The sequence below is a fragment of the Borostomias antarcticus genome, assembly GCF_949987555.1.
Source record: "Borostomias antarcticus genome assembly, chromosome: 2".
Classification (NCBI taxonomy): Eukaryota; Metazoa; Chordata; class Actinopteri; order Stomiiformes; family Stomiidae; genus Borostomias; species Borostomias antarcticus.
Window position 1 is genome coordinate 22,334,134 of NC_140235.1, and position 22,500 is coordinate 22,356,633.

At 47.3% G+C, this 22,500-nt stretch overlaps 1 protein-coding gene across 1 annotated transcript in view; it reads right to left on the minus strand.

Annotated features, from left to right (window-relative positions):
• The window catches only part of ahrra (aryl-hydrocarbon receptor repressor a), a gene marked incomplete at both ends in the record, with an annotated part of 61,438 nt that extends 43,136 nt beyond the window's left edge, over nt 1–18,302 (minus strand). Inside the window, 2 exons of the mRNA XM_084453822.1 lie at nt 16,288–16,469; nt 18,241–18,302. Coding sequence (XP_084309948.1) covers nt 16,288–16,469; nt 18,241–18,302 — 244 coding nt within the window. The remainder of the gene's footprint in view (nt 1–16,287; nt 16,470–18,240) is intronic.
• Nucleotides 18,303–22,500: the final 4,198 nt, after the last annotated feature.

The following is a 22,500-nucleotide window of genomic DNA, read 5'->3' on the forward strand; positions in this document are numbered from 1 at the left end:
CTCCTCCTTCTCCTCCAACCCCCGCCCCACCCCCAAGCACCTCCTCCGGCTCCTAATCATCCTCCATCTCGTATTGCATTGAGATTCTGGGGCTGGCATTTATCAGGCTCTACAGCTCCAGTCACATGACGCGGCTCATGATGGATGATGTTTAACACGATCTCGATCCGTTCATCTCTGCCTTTGTTCCTCCCCACCCCGGTGAGGCCGGCCGGCCGTCTCTGATGAATAACTCATTATCTGGTTGGCTGCTCATTTCTTAGAGAGGTCTTGTGTGATTGGCCCCTGGGCACTGGAGTAACAGGGTCAGGTTGAGAGAGAGAGAGAGGGAGGGGGTGGGGGGTAGGGGGGGAGAGAGAGAGAGAGAGAGAGAGAGAGAGAGAGAGAGAGAGAGAGAGAGAGAGAGAGAGAGAGAGAGAGAGAGAGAGAGAGAGAGAAGAAGCAGGCTGGTACGACATAAGCCCTGGAGTTGATTTGCTATTGTTTCACAATGGTGCAAATGTTGAATTTGACGTTACAAAGAAAGACAGAGCATGTGTGTGTGTGGTTATGTACACTTTCAGCAGGTCAATGGAAAAGTGCAACATGTGATATAAATAAAACACACCTCTTACACAGCTCTTTCAAATACTTTCAAGTAGTCAATCTTTCTTTTTGACCGGCTGTGCGGTAGACGATGGCTGGCTCCACATTGTCCTATACTGCACTACTGGCACCAGAGAGACCATTCATCAGCAGAGATTAGCCTAATGCTAGCTGCTGTAATAAGACACAGCTGGGTCAGGGGCTGTAAAATGACAGTTCAGTTAACCAGAGACAGAAGCCATCGTTGGTAACCATGCCGCTCATATCCTGCACAGCGGATCGGTTGCCAAACGCTGTAAAAAATAAAATAATAATAAGTTAAATAATAAATAAATAAATAAATAAAAAGCAGCTGCAAAATGGGTGTTTATTAGCATGTGCCAATATGGGTTGTGAAATTTACAGACTAAACATGGATAACTGGCTGTTAGGCTGTTAGGATGATATTCATGACAGTATATCATGGTAATATGTCAAATGAGCAGTTCCAAGTACACAGACCTTTTTAACACCTCAATGGAGACTAGGGGTGTAACGATACACTAATCTCACGATACGATACGATACACAATATTGGGTTGACAATAACAATATGATATGATACACTAAGGGCAGGTGTGAAGCGTTGCAGTAGTGCTGCTGTTCACACCAATAGTGCATTTCTTTACATTTCTACTCCACTACACTGTGAATTTAGAGCTTAACTGTTGTAATATCATGGATAGGCCTAGAGACAAAAGACGTGTTTGTTACCAGCATTGTGTAGCCAGTGTTCACTGATATACAATAAACATATCACAATATTGTTTTCACCTTGACGATACGTATTGTGAAGTTTCTGTATCGCGATATATTGTGGCACGATATATAGTTACACCCCTAAATGAGACACACCTTGTACTATATACTAGCTCGCTTCAAGACCGCCGCTCTCATCCCAAAAAACAAGGACCACGGGACTCAATGATGACAGACCCGTCGCCCTGACCTGAGGAACCTGTCAGGATCCTGTTTGTGGACTTCAGCACTACCTTTACTATAATAATAATAATAATAAAACCATCATCCCAGCTCTGCTGTAGGACAAGCTCTGAAGAAGATGGGGATACAAATCAGGCCTAGATGAATGTGTGCCTTTTGATTTTTTGGGGAGAGTTTGATCATTAACAGATGTACAGACCATCCTAATAATATTTTGTGTGAATGATATACATCACTTGCAAGTACACAATATCTATGTAGTGCTATGCATTTAATTTTGATGTAAAAGCCATAAGATACTGAGATTACAAAACAGCAACACACCTGTAAATGTAAATGGCACATATATGGTTATTCATCTGTAGGCTTCAAATGTATTTCAACAATTGTATTTTGCTGTATAGAATTGATAGAGGCCCAAAGGCCTAAGAAGCAGCTAAAATAATTGCTAAGAGTTGCTTGTGTGTGTGTGTGTGTGTGTGTGTGTGTGTGTGTGTGTGCGTGCATGTGTGCAGGTGCAAACAGTGATAGATACAGTAGGTCACAAAGAAAGTACAGAACAGATAGGACCAAGCAATAGAATAGGATTAGGGAAGATGTAGCAGATCTACTATCTGCTACATCTTCCCTAATCCTATTGTATTGCTTGGTCCTATCTGTTCTGTACGTTCTGTACTCTGCACACATGTAAGGTTTGAGGTGAGGAGTAAAGCAGATACGTTTAATGAGCAGAAGGACACAGTTGGTAGAACAACCTGAATTATGTAAAAGGTCCACTTATTCACCAAGATAAGACAATGCATGAGCTCACATCTTGTTTATTCTCTATTATAAAGGAAACTGTTTCTGAATGTATTTTTGTATTTTGATCCTCAGCTCTCTGGGGGGTTACGTTAGAGCTGCAAGCTTTTTGTCACAAACTAGACTCTCGCCCATCAAACCTAAAGGGACATTTTGAGGTCCAGAATGTATTCTCTCCCCTGCTGCTGCCTGACTCCAATTGCCAGTGGATGACCGACTTCCTGTCTGACAGGAAATAGCAGGTGAAGCCTGGGAAACACGTCTCTGACTCCCAGACCATCAGCACCGGTTCCCATCAAGGCCGGGTCCTTTCCCCTCTACTTTTCGCGCTTTAGACAAACAGCTGCACTTTCAGTCATCAGTCGTCAGTCAGTCCGTCAGTCAGAAAGATGTTGGCCAACCCCTGCCACCCTGGACACAAACTATTTGAACCAATCCCCTTCGACAAGAGGCTGAGGTCCATCAAGACCAAAACCTCTCAGCACAAAAACAGTTTCTTCCTGACTGCAGCTGGGCTCATCAACAAGGCCCGGGACCCCTGGGAGCCCCACTGTTATATATTGTATTTGTCACTCATGTTATTGTATTTTGCGCTGTCCTGTGTTGTCCTCATTCATACTGTTTATTGGTATGCACCATTAGACCAAAAAAAAATCCTCTGTTGTTGGCAATAATCTGTTTCTGATTCTGAGACCGTGAGTTGAATACATGAGACTACACAAGCATGTGGCGGCTTCATGCTTTCTTCCCACTGGTTGATGGATTACACAGCCAAGTCCGAAGTTGCCTACATTTTTGTAGGAGGTAACTTAGTGAATTCCACTCATAGATAAAAGCTCAGTTGTACAGCAAAGCCTATACGGGTAACAGGGGTGTGCCAACCTTTTCTAATCTCATTAGAAGTAACAATTCCTTAAACCCCCCATTTGGAGACACAAAAAAAGAAATCTTTTAATTTCACATTCACTCCCTCCCTCCCTCTGTCCCCCTCTTCTCTGCTCCCTCTCTCTCCCTTTCTTCTCTGTCCCCATTCTCCCTCTCTCCTCTGTTCCCTCCCTCTCTCTCTCCTCTCAGTTTTAGCCCCTAAGAGTTTCAGAGAGATTCCCATCAGCCTCTGCGGCACCCTAGAGATGTGATGTCATCACACAACCGTGGGGGGTCCCTGCAAGTCCCTGGGGTCCCTGTGTATGTGTGTGTGTGCGTGGGTGTGTGTGTGTGTGGGTGTGTGTGAGTGTGTGTGTGTGTGTGTGTGTGTGTGTGAGTGCATGTGTGTGTGTCCAGAGCAGAGCAGAGCAGAGCAGCAGTGTTTACTGTCAAACACTTAAGACATACCTTCCCGACTGCTGGTTAACACACAGCGCCTGGGGCCGGGAGCAGCCCGCCAGAACCTAGTCACGCAACGGGCCTCCGAGAAGAACCGGAGCATTCATTACAACCCCACTCAGCTGTCCTCAACTCCTCCTCTCCTCCGCTCTGCTCCCCTCCACGCCCCCTCTGCTCTCTCCTCTTCCACTCCTCCTGCCCTCTCCTCTCCTATATTCCTCCTCTCCTCCTTTCTCTTCTACTCATCCCCTCTCCTCCTCTCGCCCTCCTCTCCTCCGTTGACAGCGCACTCTGACCCTAACTGGTGTTTTGGGGTACACTCTGCTTATGGATTGTCTCTTATTTGCTAAATTATTTCATGTTTCTCTCTTTCTCTGCAAGTGTCTCTCTAAAGGAGAACTGGCACCTTTGTCAGTCTATTGAGCCGCATCCTATCAAACCGTGTGATGTTAGTGATCCTCCAGCCATAAGGACATATATCCCTTTACAGCACAGGGACAATGGGATACTGAAAAACACCCAAGGACACCCTGATTACCACACCGGCACACTATACAAGACTATACCTCACCTTCCCATACCATACTGTACACTACACTATACCATCCTGTACCATCATCATATCATATCATATCATATCATATTATATCATATCATATCATATCACAACAGATCAGAATCAGAATTTGTTTGTTGCCATGCAGTTTTTCAAGATATTACTGTAGGAATTTGCTTTCGGTCATGGTGCATAACAAGGAGACAACATTGGACAGGGTGCAGGGACGAGACAGGACAGTGCAAAGAGAAAAGTACAAAATGCTAGTGCAAAAAAGGATAAGCTAAGAAGAAGAACAATATACAGTCAGTGAGTGTGCAGAGTGTAATGTGTTAGTTTGTGTATGTGTGTATGTGTGTGTGTGTATGTGTGTATGTGTGCGCGGCGTGATATGTGAGTGTGGTGTGTCCTTTACATTCAGGTCATGTGCAATCATGTGCGGTAATATACTATACCATACCATAATATCATGCCACACCATAATATATACCATACCATATCAATGTACAATATATCCTACTACTACTACCAATAATACTAATACTAATACTAATAATAATAATAATAATAATAATAATAATAATAATAATAATAATAATAATAATAATACGGTCTGTTACGGTCTGTCCGGGACCCCCATGGATACCCATGCCAAATATGAATGCTGTCAGGCCCACGGTGTCCAAGGAAAGTCCGGATAGAGGGACGGACAGACAGACAGACAGACAGCGGACTGGCCAAGGGTAGCTCTATTATAGTATAGATATCATACAATGTCATATCATATAATATTATATCATATCATATCATATCATATCATATCATATCATACGTGCAATACCACACACTTTTTAGTACAGAGCACAGACCACAAAAGATCGCGTGGTATGTTTATTACGATAACTGCCAGCAGTTCATGGCTACTGCCAGGATGACAGGCAAGGGACAAAATGGACACTCTGAAAGGCATTTTCTTTCTTTCCCCCTGAACTCATCCACAGGTACCATTTCAGATGCCAGCAAGCTGGTTGTATAACTGACAATCGACAAGGGAGGCAGAGAGGGAGAGATGGGGTGAGGAGGCAGGAGGGAACGAGGGTGGAGGGGAGGGAGAGATGGAGGCAGGGAGGACAGAGGGAGCAAGGCAGGAAGGTTGGGAGGCAGGGAGAGGGGGAGGCAGGTGACCCTAATCACAGACGACAGCCTCCAACAATGGTGTTGGTCCACCAAAGACCTCTGAGTCCATTAACAAACATCAACATACACATACACACGCACACCTCCCCCCAACTGTGTTCTCACCCATCACTAAGTGTTAGGGTCTGGTGTCTGGTGCAGGGGCAGAGGCGCCTCAAATAGGGCCTGGGGTAATTCACCACCAATTTACTTCTGGCCCTTTGTGGCCCTCAGGGGCCCCCCTAGGCGCCTTGGTCATTGTTTGAGCACGCCCAGTCAAGCAAGCGCACCGGTCGTGGCATGAGAGGCCAACCGGGACAAAGAGAGCGTCAGGTCTTTGATTTAGCTAACACTAATGAGGGAGCTGTTAGGATCCTACACACACACACACACAAACATGCACATGCATACATACACATGCACGAACCCATACACACCGACACTCCCCCAGACATGCACACTCACTCACTCACACACACAGACACACTCACACACACGCGCACATACACACACACACACACACACACACACACACACACACACACGCAGAGCTGTGTCTGTCTGTGACAGTGTGTAGGTCAGGACCCAGAGAAGGGGCTCACTAACACCCAATTCAGCATGGAACCACATCGCCAGATTAGCCCCCCCCCTGCAGCGGCACGCACTGCATCCCCATTCACACGGCTAATGCCATAATTACGCCAACACTCAGACTCGCACGACCACTTTATACACTGAAACACACACAGCCAACGGCCACTCATGACTAATGAATGAGGCGATATTGTGTGAGCGGAGGGAACGAGGGGAACTCCCGTCTGATGTTGGCGCTCGGGTCAGTCACAAGCCGTCGCCGCGAGGGGCGCGCTCGCCGGTCCCGTCAGCGCTCGCCGGTACGCGCACAGGCGATACCCCCGGGAGACGGCGGCTGTGGGGGGAGAGATGGAGAGGCTGGGGAGGGGCCGGGGGAGGGGGGGGTCAGGGTAGAAACACACAGGGGTGTCCTCCGAGAGAGAGTAGGGGTCAGAGGTCACGGGGCTGATCACAGGGAAGGTGAGAACAAGGGAGGAGAGAGCGGGGGAATGGAGAACAGAGAGCGCCGGCCGACATGCTTAAACGTGACCTCATCCTCTGGCCGTTGTTAGTCACTAACCAGCGCTCGAATCGCCCAGAACCCCCATCACACGGCATTATGGGAAAAGGTAAGAGAGGATGATGGGGTAACGTCTGATTTGATGAAGAAGACATACACCAGTGTTGTTGGAATGCTGCCGTAAAACTATGGCACATTGGTTATCACCCCGTTAAAGGGACAATGCAAATATATTCCTTCTATCACCCCTCCATTAGGACTCACTATTGACATGACATAGGACATGATACTGTAAGTCAAAATACAGAAAATATACAGCTGTGTGGGAGTATGCCAAAAATAACCTTGGCTTCCTCCCCGTGCCAGCTCTCTGTGTATGGTGTAACAGAGCAGTGGAATTAGTTGGCGGTGTAACCAGGGCAGCCGACGCCCAGGAAGAGTCTTGGTCGTTCTGGATTGGCCTGTTGTGACACATGACATTCAGCTGGAACCTCGCTCCCCTTGGGCTCTGGGCATCGCGTGCGAATCAAACAAGAGCGTGTGTGTGTGTGTGTGTGTGTGTGTGCGTGCGTGTGTGCGTGCGTGTGTGCGTGTGTGCATGTGTGTGCGTGTGTCAGTAGTAGTCAGATCAGATACAGAAGGAAGCTATTGTCAATCCGACCATTTGCTTTGTTTTTACATTTAGAAGTGGTAAATAAATTATACAGTATTATTGTAGATACTTTTTGTTCTTCGTCTTTTGCCTTTTGGGAAAATAAACTGTACAATATGTGAATCTAGGATTCGGCATTTTAGTTTCATGCATCACTTGTTATGTGACGGCAATGCGCTAAGACATGTTTCCAAACAAATATCCCATTGGTTGGTTTCTGCTTGCGTGACTCAGTGATTGGGCCTTGGCCAGGCTATAAGCTATAATGAAAAGGTCAATTGGTTTAACCCTGATCCGGCTGGTCTGTTAGCTTGGAAGCAGATTACTGTGAAACGAGAATCACCATGACATGTCCAGCCCCCCCCCTCCCACCCCCCCACCCCCACACCCCGGGCACAGCTCAGGCTTTCTTCCACAGATATTCTCAAGTCTCAAGCGGGGCTATCTCCTCCCAACAGCTTGGTTCCAAACCACCTCCGTTGCGCTGCCTGCAGCCCAATAGCAAGGTGGTTGTTGTTGTTGTTGTTGTTGATGATCCAGGTTTACACTCTCCCCTACTAGTGGAGCCTGACCACTTCTGTTCTAGACCGAGGTTTCTGGGTTCACACCCTGACCGCCCTGCGGTCACACAGAGTTTACTGGACCACGACCGCCGGCCTTCCTCGTCCGTCAACGCAGGCTCAGCACAGCCGGGTCCGGCTCGAACCATTTAAAGCCACCGATAGGTGTCTGTTCTCGAAAGTTTCGAAATGTTTCGCTTCCACCATGGCGTCCACTTCCTGAATTCTGGATGGAAGGGAAAGGGAATGGACCCGTCAGGCCTGCTTAGCTTAGCGTGACGTGAGCCGGAGGTTTCGACACCTGGGTCTGTCTGTCTGGGTTCAAAGTCAGACGTGACGCTGACGTAGGGAGCCGTGTGAGCAGAGGAGACGCTTCCTTCCTGGTGGCCCTTCTCTTCCTCATTCCCTGGTGTGTGTGTGTGTGTGTGTGTGTGTGTGTGTGTGTGTGTGTGTGTGTTGGGAGTCAGCCGGAGCTGAGAGACAGAGCTGTCTTCTCAGTGTGCTGGGCTAACACTGCCGACCTGCCTAAAACATGGCTGGTTAATACTGCTTCAAACTGGTTAATATTTTGGGTGTGGTTGATTTCATTGAACCGGCGCAGTCAAACCCACCCGGACCGTTTGAACTCAGAGGAAGATCAAACACGTGGAGATCTGTTGGACAGGCTGCAAAGTTACCAAACAACATTTCCGTTGTTGACCATATCCCACAAAACATTATGTTTCATATGCCAAAAAACCCACTCACTCAACCCTGTTTCTCACAGACCAGGTGCAGAGATATTGTACAGACAGTGGTGGATAGAGAGAGTGTAACGCTGAGGACTGAGACACAGACAGACGGTCATGTTTCGCAAAGATCAGGTGCAGAGATACAGTGGTGGATAGAGAGTGTTTTGATGCAGAGGACTGACACACAGACAGATGGTTCACATGAAGCAGATGTCCAGGAGTTGAAACCAAGCGTGAAACGTGATAGGGGCGAGGATGAGGCTTCACAACACTGATTTAGCATGGGAACGCATGGGAATGGAGAGGACCCTTCTCAAAGCTTGACTGTAAGAGTGATGCTGTGTCTGTGTGTGTGTATGTGTGTGTTTATGTTTGTTTGCCCATGTGTGAGTGTATGTTTTTCTGCCTGTGTGTGTGTGTGTGCGTGTATATTTGTCTATATGTGTGTGTGTGTGTGTGCACGCGTATGTGCATGTGTGTATGTGCATGTGTGTGTGTGTGTGTGTGTGTATATGTGCATGTGTGTGTGTGTGTGTGTATGTGTGTGTGTGTATGTGAATGTGTGCACATGTTGCTATGACATATCAACAGTATACCCTTCTCTCCCTGGATCAAATCCCAGAACAGGTTGGATTACTGAGCTTGGCAGCATTGGGTGCACTTGCTTAGTATCCCATCGCGTCCTGTCAGCACCCATCATGATGGACAGCCCTGAGGGATGGGCTGCTGAGACTATAAACAAACACAACTCTGATATATGACAGAGCTGGGGTGATAGTCGTCACCAGACCCTAGTCGGGGAACAGCGGTCGTGGTTAAACGAGTGCTTGGATATTACAATTATCCATTATTTTACAAAACGTTATGTTTGTTTCAGAAGTACATACAGTGCGCAACAGAAATGATGTGAGATCATGTATACAGTAGCTTTACTGTCTAAAGCAAGGCAGTCAGTCAGTCAGTCAGCCAGTCAGTCAGTCAGTCAGTCAGTCAGTCAGTCAGGCAGTCAATCAGTCAGTCAGTCAGTCAGTCAGTCAGTCAGGCAGTCAACCAGTCAGTCAGTCAGTCAGTCAGTCAGGCAGTCAGTCAGTCAGTCAGTCAGTCAGTCAGTCAGTCAGTCAGTCAGTCAGTCAGTCAGTCAGTCAGTCAGTCAGTCAGTCACTCTCGAGACTTGTGTTCTCTTCTCTTCCTGTTTCCTAATACAATAAATCGTATAACCACTGTGAAGAACCAATCAGGTTACAATCTAATGACCTGAGGGAAGTGAGTATGCATGTCACCACACATCAAACACACACTGCACGCACGCACACACACACACACACACACACACACACACACACACACACACACACACACACACACACACACACACACACACACACACACACACACACACTCCAAACGCTCAGCAGGCCTGTGTCTGATCAAATTTAGGATGGCCAGGGGCCAATCAGACTTCAATCTGAGGTCTAGCATCCCACACCAGGGTCTTGTCTCTCCGTGTTGCACTGTGGATGCCCTCGCACTGGGGACCTGAGCCCCAGACGTAAATATTATCCCTGCAAATCATCATCTCCGCCTTCATCTTCGTCATGTAGCAGTGGGAATGACAGTAATCTGCTAGGGCCAAGTGTTGGAAAGAGATTCCCACAGTCAGATGTCCTCTATGCTGATCTGTCAGCAGCTCTAGAGGAGTGAGAGACAGAGAGAGAGATAGAGAAAGAGAGAGATAGAGAGAGAGAGAGAGAGAGAGAGAGGGAGAGAGAGAGATTGCCAAGCTTAAATGTATCACTTCTCTAGATAGGATTAGATGTCATATCTCCACAGCAGATGAAAGTGTGTGTGTGTGTGTGTGTGTGTGTGTGTGTGTGTGTGTGTGTGTGTGTGTGTGTGTGTGTGTGTGCGCGCGTGTGTGTGCGTGTGTGTGTGTGTATGCGCGTGTGTGTGGGGAGGGGGGGGGTCTAAAAGTGCCGTATTCACACAGACAGAAAAGAGCCTCTGGAACTGATAAGTGCTACTGTATAAGGAAATAAATACCAAAATAGCCAAATACCCAAATAGCTTGCAATCAACACTGAGAGTATGACAGACATGTGAGAGTCAATGTGGAGGAAGCACTGAGGGGGAGCGAGAGAGAGAGAGAGAGAGAGAGAGAGAGAGAGAGAGAGAGAGACAGACAGACAGAGAGAGAGAGAGAGAGAGAGAGAGAGACAGACCGACAGACACAGAGAGAGAGAGAGAGACAGAGACAGACGGACAGACAGAGAGAGAGAATATGTATCTAAAATATTTTTTTATTTTCTTATTTACCCTTGCCCTGCAGACTTAAATTATTTGCACATTGTTGAACACTGTGCATAGTTAATAATGTAAATGTAAAATAGAATACACTTTAAAATAACATATTTTAATACATGCCCTTTATACGTACAATATTTGCACATTGTTGAACACTGTACATGCATTTTATTTTTTTGTTTGAGTCTTGGTTCCTTTAATTCCTTCTTAAGCATGATCTTTACATTTTATTGAATCTTTTTTTTCTCTTGGTTTGGCAATGTAGTCATATGTTTCCCTTGCCAATAGAGCCCCTTTGAATTTAATTGAATTGAGAGAGAGAGGGAAAGAGTGAAAGAGGGAGAGAGGGGGAGAGAGAGAGAGAGGGAGAGAGAGAGGAGAGAGAGGGAAAGAGGGGGAGAGAGATTGAGAGATATAGGGAGAGAGAGAGGGGTAGATGGGGAGAGAGAGGGAGAGACAGGGAGGAGAGAGGGATAGAGAGAGGGAGAGAGGGAGAGGAGAGTGAGAGAAAGAGAGAGGGAGAGAGAGAAGTTAGAGAGAGTGAGGGAGGGAGAGAGAGAGTGAGAGGGAGAGATAGGGAGAGAACGGGGAGAGAGAGGGAGAGAAAGAGTGAGAGAGAGGAAGAGAGAGGGAGAGAGGGAGATGAGAGAGGGAGAGAGTGAGAGAAGGAGAGAGAGAGAGGGAAAGAGAGAGAGCGAGAGAGGGAGAGAGAGGGAGAGGGAGAGAGAGAGGGGTAGAGGAGAGAAGGATGGGTGGATATTGTAGCCGTCCCACAGACGTGATGATAGGGAGAGAGAAACCTGAGGTGAGGGCTGAGTGAGATGAACTCTCCTCTCCCACCACCACCCCCTCCCTCCCCAACCCTCATACTACCCTCTCCCATACTCCCCAACCCTCCTCCCAGACACCCCCATCCCCCCAACGCCACCCCCTTCCCATTTTGTTCCTCTCCGCCCCCCCCCCCCTCTCCCCTGCCCACCTCCGTCTCGTTCAGAAGCTAACGTCTCGACAGCCTGGCTTCGACTCGGAGAGAGGAACCAGCAGTTAGCGCGAGCTAGATCCACAGCACAGATAGGAGTGTCTCGCGTTGTGCTAGCATGACTCGAACCCACAGGGCATGGAGAGTAGCTAGCGCTGCTGCTGCAAGTATGAATCAGACCCACAGGGTATGTTAAGGAGCTGCTAGCTAGCGTTGTGCTAGCATTAGGCTAGATCTCCATGTCTGATAGTGAGGTCTGCGTTTTATTAGTGAGTCGGGGCCAGGCCCGGGTCCAGAGCTCACAACCCCATCTGATCTTCATCACAGGCCCCGTTAACTTCCCTCCTCCCTCCTCCTCCTCCCTCCATCCAGCCTCCACCCGTCCTCTGCTCTCCATCATCTCTCCTTCCACCTCACAGTCAAACGGCTGGGCGCCATTAGAGGAGAATATCTGATCACCGAAAAGGAGCCTCCTCCTGGGGCAGAGGGAAGGAGAGAGGGATGAGGAGAGAGAGAGAGAGAGAGAGAGAGAGGGAGAGGAGGATGAGGAGGGGGGGGTGAGGAGAGAGAGGGTGGGGGACATGGCCCACCCAGTAACATGAACAAGCCTGGCAAGTAACACACGACTTAGAGCCATAACCACTACCTTGGGAATGTAGACAATTAATGATTCGGGTGAGTTGTCAGAATGTCACAACAAGCCCCAATTCCTGTGTCAAACATTCCTGATCCGAAACTAAAAACACGCAGCTGGACCCAAATCCCTTGTTGTCTTCGACCAACCATTTGTATTCTTAAGTTCTTTTTGGGATTGTCTTTACTTAAGATTTTGTCTCCTGTGAGCTGATCCTAAGTAAACTATCTCCTTCAGCTGTTCCCCCAGTGATTGGACATAAAGTGGATCGTTGGCGCACAGAGACAGATTTGTGTGTCTGTGTGTGTGTGTGTGTGTGTGTGTGTAGTGCTTGGGTTTGAACATACATGTATGTATGTATGTATGTATGTATGTATGTATGTATGTATGTATGTATGTATGTATGTATGTATGTATGTATGTATGTATGTATGTATGTGTGTGTGTGTGTGTGTGTGCGTGCGTATAGACTAAATAGAGGAGGACCAGAGAGACAGAGGAGAGCAGCTATCTAATCCAACCTGTAAATATTTCACTAGGAGCCCAATTACAGGCGTGGCAGTGACCTTATATAAAACAGGAGGGGATTACACTACCAGCTGACTGTAAACACACACACAAACACACACACAAACACACATACACACACATATACAAACAAACATACACACACACACAAACAAACATACGCCTGCACGCACACACACACACACACACACACACACACACTGACTTGAACATGGGGAGAATGAAGATGAGAGAACATGACTGATCTGTATCCAGGTCCTTTCTAAAGGTCCCCTGAGGTTAGCGTCTGTCTTCAGTTTAAAGCGTTCGCGTTCTCCCGAAACACTCCCGTATCTGACCAGTGAGAGGCATGGGGGCTGGAAGCAGGCTCTGCTGGACTGCGTTCAGCCTCCTTAAAACAGGATATACTATCAGAGTCCACATGAGCTCCCCTCCGATGCCAACATCTCAGACAATCCATATTTTATACTATCATCAGACAATCCATATTTCATACTATCCTGCAGAACAGAACGTGGTTCTCGGCTCATAGCTGGACAGCTGCCCCCCGGGGGGCAGAGCGGTTTGGATGCGGACGTAGATCTGAATGTGATAGATGGTCCAAGCTGACACGCAGAGATTCAGATGCGGGTCAAACACCAGACATCTACGCTCGAACATCTATATAACTGTGGATCAGAACGCTGTCTGGAGATGATACAGGCTATTTGCGTTGACTTTCTCTACACACTGGCCATCACATCAATAACGGTGGGTTATATCGTTCTTGTTCTCTAGTTTCCCTTTGACACTCTTTCTCTCTCTCCTTCTACACACACGCACGCTCGCACGCACACATGCGCGCACACACACTGCCCCAGGCTGTATTTGCATATTGTGTTGTATACACAGCTCCACCCAGGAGCTCTCACGCGAGCCTCACACACTTTACATAACATTAAAACTGATCAGAGATCAGCAGACAGGCAGCATCTTCCTCCGCTCCCTCTGCCTCGACGCGCACACAGGCCCTCTAGTGGCGGCAGTGACAACTGCACTCCTCTGCCCTGTTGGCCTGTGAGCTGGGATGAGCGAACAGGGCCTTGTGTTGTGACTTACTGCATGTTCGTGCGGAGAAGGAGGACATATAACGAACAGAACATGACAATAATTTACATCGGTTCGGACTTGAAAGACGGCCAACCCTTAATGTAATGACTTCCTAACTTGATCTTAACTGATCTCGTTAGATGGCCGTTATACATGTATGACTTAGTCTCCTACCTCTAGGCCTAAGGTCAGGATATTCAAGTCAGCCTCCCGTCTTAGGCTACCTTCTATCTTCTTTCTCTCCTTCCTTCGTGCTCATCCCCTCGCCGCGATCACAGATCTTTAACCAGCCTCTTTCTCACCTTTGACCTGCCTGATAGATGCGCTTTCTCACTGGGCTATAATCGATATACGTACCTAAACTGTGTGCATGTGTGTGTGTGGAGAGGGGGGGGGGGGGCGGTCAGGAGATGTGAGTTACGACCCAAGGGACGGGGAGATGGACTCAGATCTGAAGACTATATGATTCTGGTTCTAAAGATTCAGATTCTAGTTCCACAGATTCTCATTCTGTCAGCTGATCGAATCGACCGAAAGTTCCCCATCACACATCCTCAACGTCCCAAGATCTGCATGCCTACAGGGTCAAATAGCGGGCCGTCGTCTGGCGCACCTGTCCCGAAGTCGGGGCATCGAATTCTTAGAAAGTCATGCTTCAAAAACACTTCTCCGGGGATCGGCTTGACGAAGGATCCTCACTGAAGAGGTACCAGTGGAGGTCAGCCGGTCGGATTTGGAGGGGGCGCCTACCCTACTTTAACCCCCGAGGAGGTGAACACGGCGTCACTAATGAAGAGCAGACAGCGGCGGATGGAGGGATGGACGGAGGAGAGGAGGGGGATAAAGGGACGCTCTTTCAAAGGCGTCCCTCTCATCCGGCCGACCCGACGGCCCCCGTTCCGGCACGTGCGCCGTAGGAGCCGGTCGCCGCAAAAAATGCTTCCTGAAACCGTCTCGTAAATATTCGACTGCTCCGCGGATGGAGGGAACAGGGAGGGGGGAGAGAGAGAGAGAGAGAGAGAGAGAGAGAGAGAGGAGAGAGGAGAGAGAGCAATAGAGAATCAGGAGGATTCAAGTATTCTAAAACTTTAGTGGGGTCCTGGCGGCATTGCACCACTTCAACTGAGAGCATAAAGACTAGACACGCTCTGGGCGGGAGACTACCCAAGTATAAGAGAGAGGGAGAAAGAGAGAGAGAAAAAGTAAGAGAGAGGGAGAAAGAGAGAGAGAGACATATATTAATTGAGATAGTGACAGATAAAGGAATCGAAAATGGTAAACCACTGCTAATAGAGCACTATGATGGTGAAGAGGTCATGCAGTTGTCCTGGTAGAGCAGAAGCCAGCAGAGTGATATTCACAAGGCCTTTTGGGAAAGTCACAAGTTCAGAGTCAAACCAGATCTCTTGGATGTTAAAGTAGTCGCTGAGTCACTAGTTGCTAAAAAAAAAGGAGCTAGAATGTATGATATATATATATTTAATCTAAAACATGGTTTTATAAGAAAGGGGCACAGACAGAAATTAGCACACAGCCACAGCAGTGAAAGTTGACACAGACAAATATGAATATAAACACCAGTGTGGTTGACATGTTCTTAGACTGACAGGAAGTCTAAAGTTGTTGTTGTTGTGACACTTGTTGTGTTGTTGTGACACTCTCTTGTGTACGCACGCATACATGCGCACACACAGACACACACAGACCCATACAGACATACACAGACACACCTTGTCTAAGATATATTTTTTAGTAAAGGATGTCCTAAGTCTGAGGGAGTGTTGTGTACAGTAAATACTATCTCAATCAGGATCACAGGGTGTCACAACTTCTGACACACACACACGCACACACACACACACACACACGCACACACACACACACACACACACACACACACACACACACACACACACACACACACACACACACACACACACACCTTACTGCTTCACAATAGACCACATGTCTGTCCCAAGTGCAACACATTGAAGTGACAGCATAGAAGAATTAAAGTATAAACACACACACACACACACATATGCACACAAGTACACACATATACACACGCATGCATACAGTACACATGCGCACGCATACACACACTCACACACACACACACACACACACACACACACACACACACACACACACAACTTCAACAACATCAGTGCGTATAAACACACGACAGGTACAGTTACAGGAGGCCCAAACCTTTACACAGTGAGACAGACTTCCTGCACACACACACACACACACATACACACACACACACACACACACCAAGGGTGCTCCTACCTTGGAAGAAGCTCTTGACCCGGAGGTAGGAGACACTGAGGCGAAGCACGGAGAGCTTGTCCAGCTTGGAGATGACGTCGGGGGAGAAGGGCAGCAGGCTGGCCAGCCGGTCCAGCTCGGCGTTCAGGCGGTCCCGGTGACGCTTGGACGGATTGGTCTTCTCACTCGCCGACGTCGTTTTCCTGAAACCCACAAGACTTTCTTTTTTTTTGTCGATAAATATTTATCTGACATTCTATCAAACCGGCGGAGAGGTGAATACAGGAAACAGAAAAAGAGAGGTTGCAACATATAAAAGTATTAGAATGAGGTTTCCAGAAGAACACCAAAGTCTTTAGCATAAACGGATACCACATTAGAAACAACTTTTTGATTTATTATTATATATATTTATTTTTTTACATTTTTATCAGATAGGTCGAATGACCCGATCATGGCGCTGAAAGTGGGAGGCCAGACCTCCTGCTGGCAGTGGATGGCGTGCATTCTGGCGCTACACTGCACTTCCTCACGTGATCGTTGTAAACGACCAGCCGCGTGTTTCAAACAAACATGTGCGTCCTCCTCAGTAATGTAACCCGTAATCCCTCATGGACACTGTACATTAGAGTACCTTAAGACGGCCAAACGGGTGAAGGGCTGAATTTAGGTTGGCCTGATGTTGCAGCATCTATAACGTTACAGTATGTGCAGCATCATGCATATCCTATGAGTCAACACTCCAACTCCATGCCCTCCCCCTCTCTCTGTCTCCCTCTCTCTAATGCTCTCTCTTTCTCTCTCCTCTCTCTCTCTCCCCTCCCTCTCTCTTTCTTTCTCCTTCTCTCTCTCTTTCTCCCTTCTCGATGTCTTTCTCCCTCTCTCTCCTTCTCTCTCTCTCTCTCTCTCCTTCTCTCTCTCTCTCTCTCTCTCTCCCTCTCTGCTGGCTGCAACAGGTGCCCTTACAGACAGATCTCTCTCTCTCCTCATGTTATAGCTGAAAGGTCTCTACAGACTCTGATCTTCATCCCATACACCTGTCCTGGTCAGAAGAGAGAGAGAGAGTGAGAGAGAGAGAGAGAGAGAGAGTGTGTGTGTGTGTGTGTGTGTGTGTGTGTGTGTGTGTGTGTGTGTGTGTGTGTGTGTGTGTGTGTGTGAGAGAGAGAGAGAGAGAGAGAGAGAGAGAGAGAGAGAGAGAGAGAGAGAGAGAGAGCGAGAGAGAGAGAGAGAGAGAGAGAGAGAGAGAACGAGAGAGAGAGAGAGAGAGAGAGAGAGAGAGAGAGAGAGAGAGAGAGAGGGACCAGGATAGAGCTGTACTGTATGGTCTCTCCGGCTCCTTTGGGCTCTGGTTTCTGGTGCCAGCCGGTGACCTCTCCCACCCCTCCAACCCCTCTCACACGCAACCCTGCAACCCCTCGGCCGGATCATATATCCAATGCCAGCTATCAAAGACAGAATACGATTTTGATGATCAAGAAATTGTTGACTTCGGCTCCCATTGCAAAGAATACTAAACTGTGGCAGAATTGTAATGAAAGCGTCTTGTGTAAAATAAACTTCACATTTAATGACATAAATAACAAATATAGCTTAATCTCTCTGTCTCTCTCTCTCTCTCTCTCTGCATGTGTTCAACAATATGAAAAGAGTCTGATGAAATGTATAATTTTGTAATGGTGTTGACTCTCCCTCGGTTTTAGAGTGGGTGAATAGAGCCATGACTGAATCTCCCACACCCAATATTCATAAACCACTATTATTGAAAAACGTAAATAAGGCCTCCTTCCTGGTCAGTGTGTAGACCGTGTTTGTATTAGCAACTCTATCCCGGGTTCTAGCTGAACAACTTTGCTCAAGACATCAGAGATGAGACGAAAACGGCAATGAAACGCAATGAGAGCTCTGAAAGAACTCTACTTCATGAATCAAGATGAAGAAAAGATGAAGACAGATAATAAACCATAGACCCTTAACTGTTTCTGGACCGGCTTCCTCCTCTTCCTGCCCGCGTACATACAGTCCCCGGGAGGAATCATGGTCTTGCGCTCCGTGTAGGTAACAGGTGCGCTGTGGAGAAGATGGGGAAACTTTTGACGCGCGCGGTTACTTACGATCCTATACACTGAACACCGTAGCAACCGGCTGCAGAAATACACTTCACTATAGCCTACTATACTGTACTCCATAAAATAAAACCCTGAAAACAGAATCCCTAATGAAGATGAAAAACGATGCCCATGCCCACGAGAACCCGATTACAACCTCTAGCAATAACCCCAAGAAATACTTTTTATTTTAGCCTACAATAACGCACAGAAAAAGGGATATAAAGTTTGTAGTCAAAACAACATAAAAGCGATTCAATATTCATTGTACATCGCTTAAACTTCATTGTCCTCATTGCGGTAAAATGTACAAAAAACAAGCAAAACACATGCTGCGTCCTCCTATAGATAAACTATACCCACATCAAATACATTTATTATGTAATAAAATTGTCATCCACAAAAGCTACAGTACCGGTGTGCAAAATGTAATAAAATGTAAAAGACTTACCAAGAAGGTCTGGGTATATTACTTAATTCCAGTATAGTGTTGGTTGTGTCATTCAGTTGAATGAATATATTATTAACTGGATGTGCACGGTAAGTGGGCTATAATGATTATTATTCCTCAGGAAAATATAGCGACTGCTCGACTAGAGCTCGGACCTGATGTTTTCATCAGTTTGCAGTGCTCGGGGCAGATGTGGTTGATGCTTTATACCCAATTGAGTCGCCTTCACTTCCTCGCGTTTCAGGTGGCGGATTCCTCTGAATGACATGTCGAGCTCTTCGCACGCAACGCTGCTGCCTCGCAAACAGACTGCGCGCGCACACACACACACACACATACACGTTTCCAGCCAGCCAGCCAAGCAGTCTACTCTCTCCTTCACACGCACACACGCACGCACACCCGCGCGCGCGCACACACACACACACACACGCACACACACACACACACACACACACACACACACACACACACACACACACACACACACACACACACACACACACACACATTTTTGAGCAGAGCAAGGGGAGGGATCACACGCGAGGCACCGCAGTACAAATCCCCTCTGAAGCTGTTCTTGGTTGGGACTCTCTTCGCCCTGCAGCTCGAAGCACCAGCCAACATGAGACGGATATTTTGAGAATACGATTCGTTTTGGTAAAATATATTTGCCAACCACCGAAATCCCATTCGACATATTTCCAATGGAACTTATTGGAGAAAGTTATCTGGATATCTCCTTTTATGAATGGTGCGTTTGGATATCTAAAAATAGTTTTATTTCCAAGGGGACGTGGGTATGGCATATGGGGGATTTCGACGAAGTATCTGTCTTGCCTTGTAAAATGCTGATACCTAATGTAGAAGAATCTAACGCCGTATGGAATATGGAGCAAATCCGTGTCCGACCTGTCGAGTTCATTTGGCGGTCAGCAGGGATTCCCCGCGGACAGATGCTAGAGTGATTTCTCATAGGCCTACCTACCTTTTAAGTAATGTGTTGCAATTTTGTATGCATCAAGGTTAATCTATAGTGACCTTATTATCTGGATGCGGTTAATATCCACATTGTTTGTAGGACACCCGGTCCAAGGAATGGAACTTAGCAACTGTCAATAAATTCAGGCATATGATATTTTGCACTATTAGCCTACTATTTATTTTGTGTGAAATTCTCGATGAGTGTTATATGCTAGCAAACCTCATTTGTACATTGACTTCTAAATGTGAAATGATTAAAACGAAATGTTTACTGACTGTGTCTCCCTCACAACTGCACGTTCTTAATATAAAATTGAAACGGGGAACTAAACCTTATCCGTAGGGACAGACTGCAATAGTTTCCATGTCATGGTATTATCTCTCTCTCTCTCTCTCTCTCTCTCTCTCTCACGTGAGACGGATATGCTCTTGTGCGTGACTGAGATGATGGTCTCGTGTAGGGGCGTGGTTTACAGATACACAAACCTGGAGATGAGGAGGAGAGGTCTGTAGGATGAGACAATGAGGGAAGGGTAGGGAGCTCAGCTGTGGGCCCAACATACTGTAGTCCTACATTGTGTGTGTGTGTGTGAGTGTGCGTGCGTGCGTGTGGGTGTGGTACACAAGCCAGATAATTAACAGAGACTAGACACCAAAGTCTGCTCAGACACACTCAGTTCAATTGACAGTCATAAAATGAATGCTTATTACAGCTTATAGGCTTAAAGTCCTTATCAAATGTACACCCAGTGTCCTGGGATTAACTGACTGTACTATTACTGGAGAGAATCCATAGAGGGCGCTGCTAGTTGAGGGGTCACTGCATGCAAGTCAGGCTCTGTATGTTAAGAAGACCAGAAAAAATAAGGATTAAAATATACTGTATGACTCAGTGGTACTATGCGTAGTAAAGTACCAGCATACTACAACACATCACTCAGTAACTGTCAGTCAGATGAGGGTTGTAGACGTCAATTTTGTTACAGTCGGAGATGGAGCAATGTGAGACTCCAACATACAATGTACACACACACGCATGCACACACACACACACACACACACACACACACACACACGGGCTAGAGCCAGTGACTGCTGCTGCTACTACAGCTGTCGTTGCTGCTAAAGTAGGCTTTATTATCGATGCAAATCCCATCCCTATTCACAGTCCCTCAGATGAGCCGGGGTTTAGCAGGCTGTAAGCTGCGCTCCCCGTCGCCGAGGCAGGCCTTCGCACGCGAGTACAGGCCTCGGCTCCAGGGTCAACAGCCTGACGTTCACCCTGGCCGGGCGTGTGGAGGCCGGTACTGAAGCCGGGGCAACTGTCCAGGGCCGGCGGTCAGCTGTAACAGTGCTGCTTCATTGCTTTGCAGGTCATTTTGAAGATGCAGGATGAGAAGGTCATATAGGTCATGTACTGTAGGTCAAGCCTGCTGGGGATCAATCAGGCGATGGTAGTAGTGGTGTCAACAATTGCAAGGCTCTGAGCAGTCTATTGTGTATATCTGTTTCTTTCAGTTACTCACACACATGCGCTCACGTGTGTGTGTACGCACACGCATGCACGCGCACACACACACACACACACACACACACACACAATACATTCTGAAAAAACATCAAGAACAATATCTCAGTCCACCCTTGGTCTCATCAAAACATACGTAAGAGACAGAGAGGCGATGACCTCATTCACTGATGACCTCACTCAGGGGAGGGGGTGGGGTCAGGGGTCAATGGGGGAGCAAAGGGGAGGGTTCAATGGGGGAGGCCACATTGGGGCGATTGCAGTGCCATAAGTGAACGGTCACCAGTTCAAGGGAGGGCCCTTCAGGTCACAGAGCTGATGCAGCCTCATCCCTGCTGCTATCAGGGACTTTAAGCAACGATGGTTTTCAGGACTGCTACGGTGGCCGGAAATAGATCTGCTATGACGCTCTCGCCGTAGAGGTCAAAATCGTTAAGCAAACAGCCGACCGGCCCCTACGGCGAAGCGTTTCCGAGACGTTGTAGCCACTACGCGAAACAGGGGGTTTTGCCGTCGTAGAATCAGCTGCTACGGCAGGCAGGTTTATCTATCGAGCACTGATCCATTTCCGGTCACCGTGGCGGCTCGTCGTAGCGGTCGTTGCTTAAAGTCCCTATTAGCTCTCACAGGGAGCCTCAAGGGGCTGGAGTAGCAGAGGTGGTTTGGAACCATGGCTTGTGTGCTCAACCCAACTCAGGAATTAAAACCTCGGCCCGGAGGTGGGATGTTCTGGTTCCAGAGGAGTTCAGTCCAAATGTGTTCTTTCTACTGCAGATTTGGGGAGGGTAGCACAGATGAATAGGAAGAAACCTATTGAGATAAAGCCCTGCCTGAGACTCTAGCCACAAACGTATGACTTCGGACCGCAAAGACGTCGCCTCAATCTAACGGTAGACTCAACAGGTATAGTATAAGTCATCATCCTGTAATAGCCCTATACGTTTTGAGGAGGCTAAATGTTATAGGGTTGGGGCTAGCCTTAAACAAGACATAGCCTTATATAAGACTCTATACAGAAAACACTTAAGAAGGTTTTCTCATAGCTCAGATGAAATTTATGTTCAGCATTCTTGACATGCTTGGCCTTCATGAATCATACTTTCTGCCTGCCCCTTGCAAACTTTACTGTCACACTAAACACAGCTCCTGCTAAAGTTCAACCCACC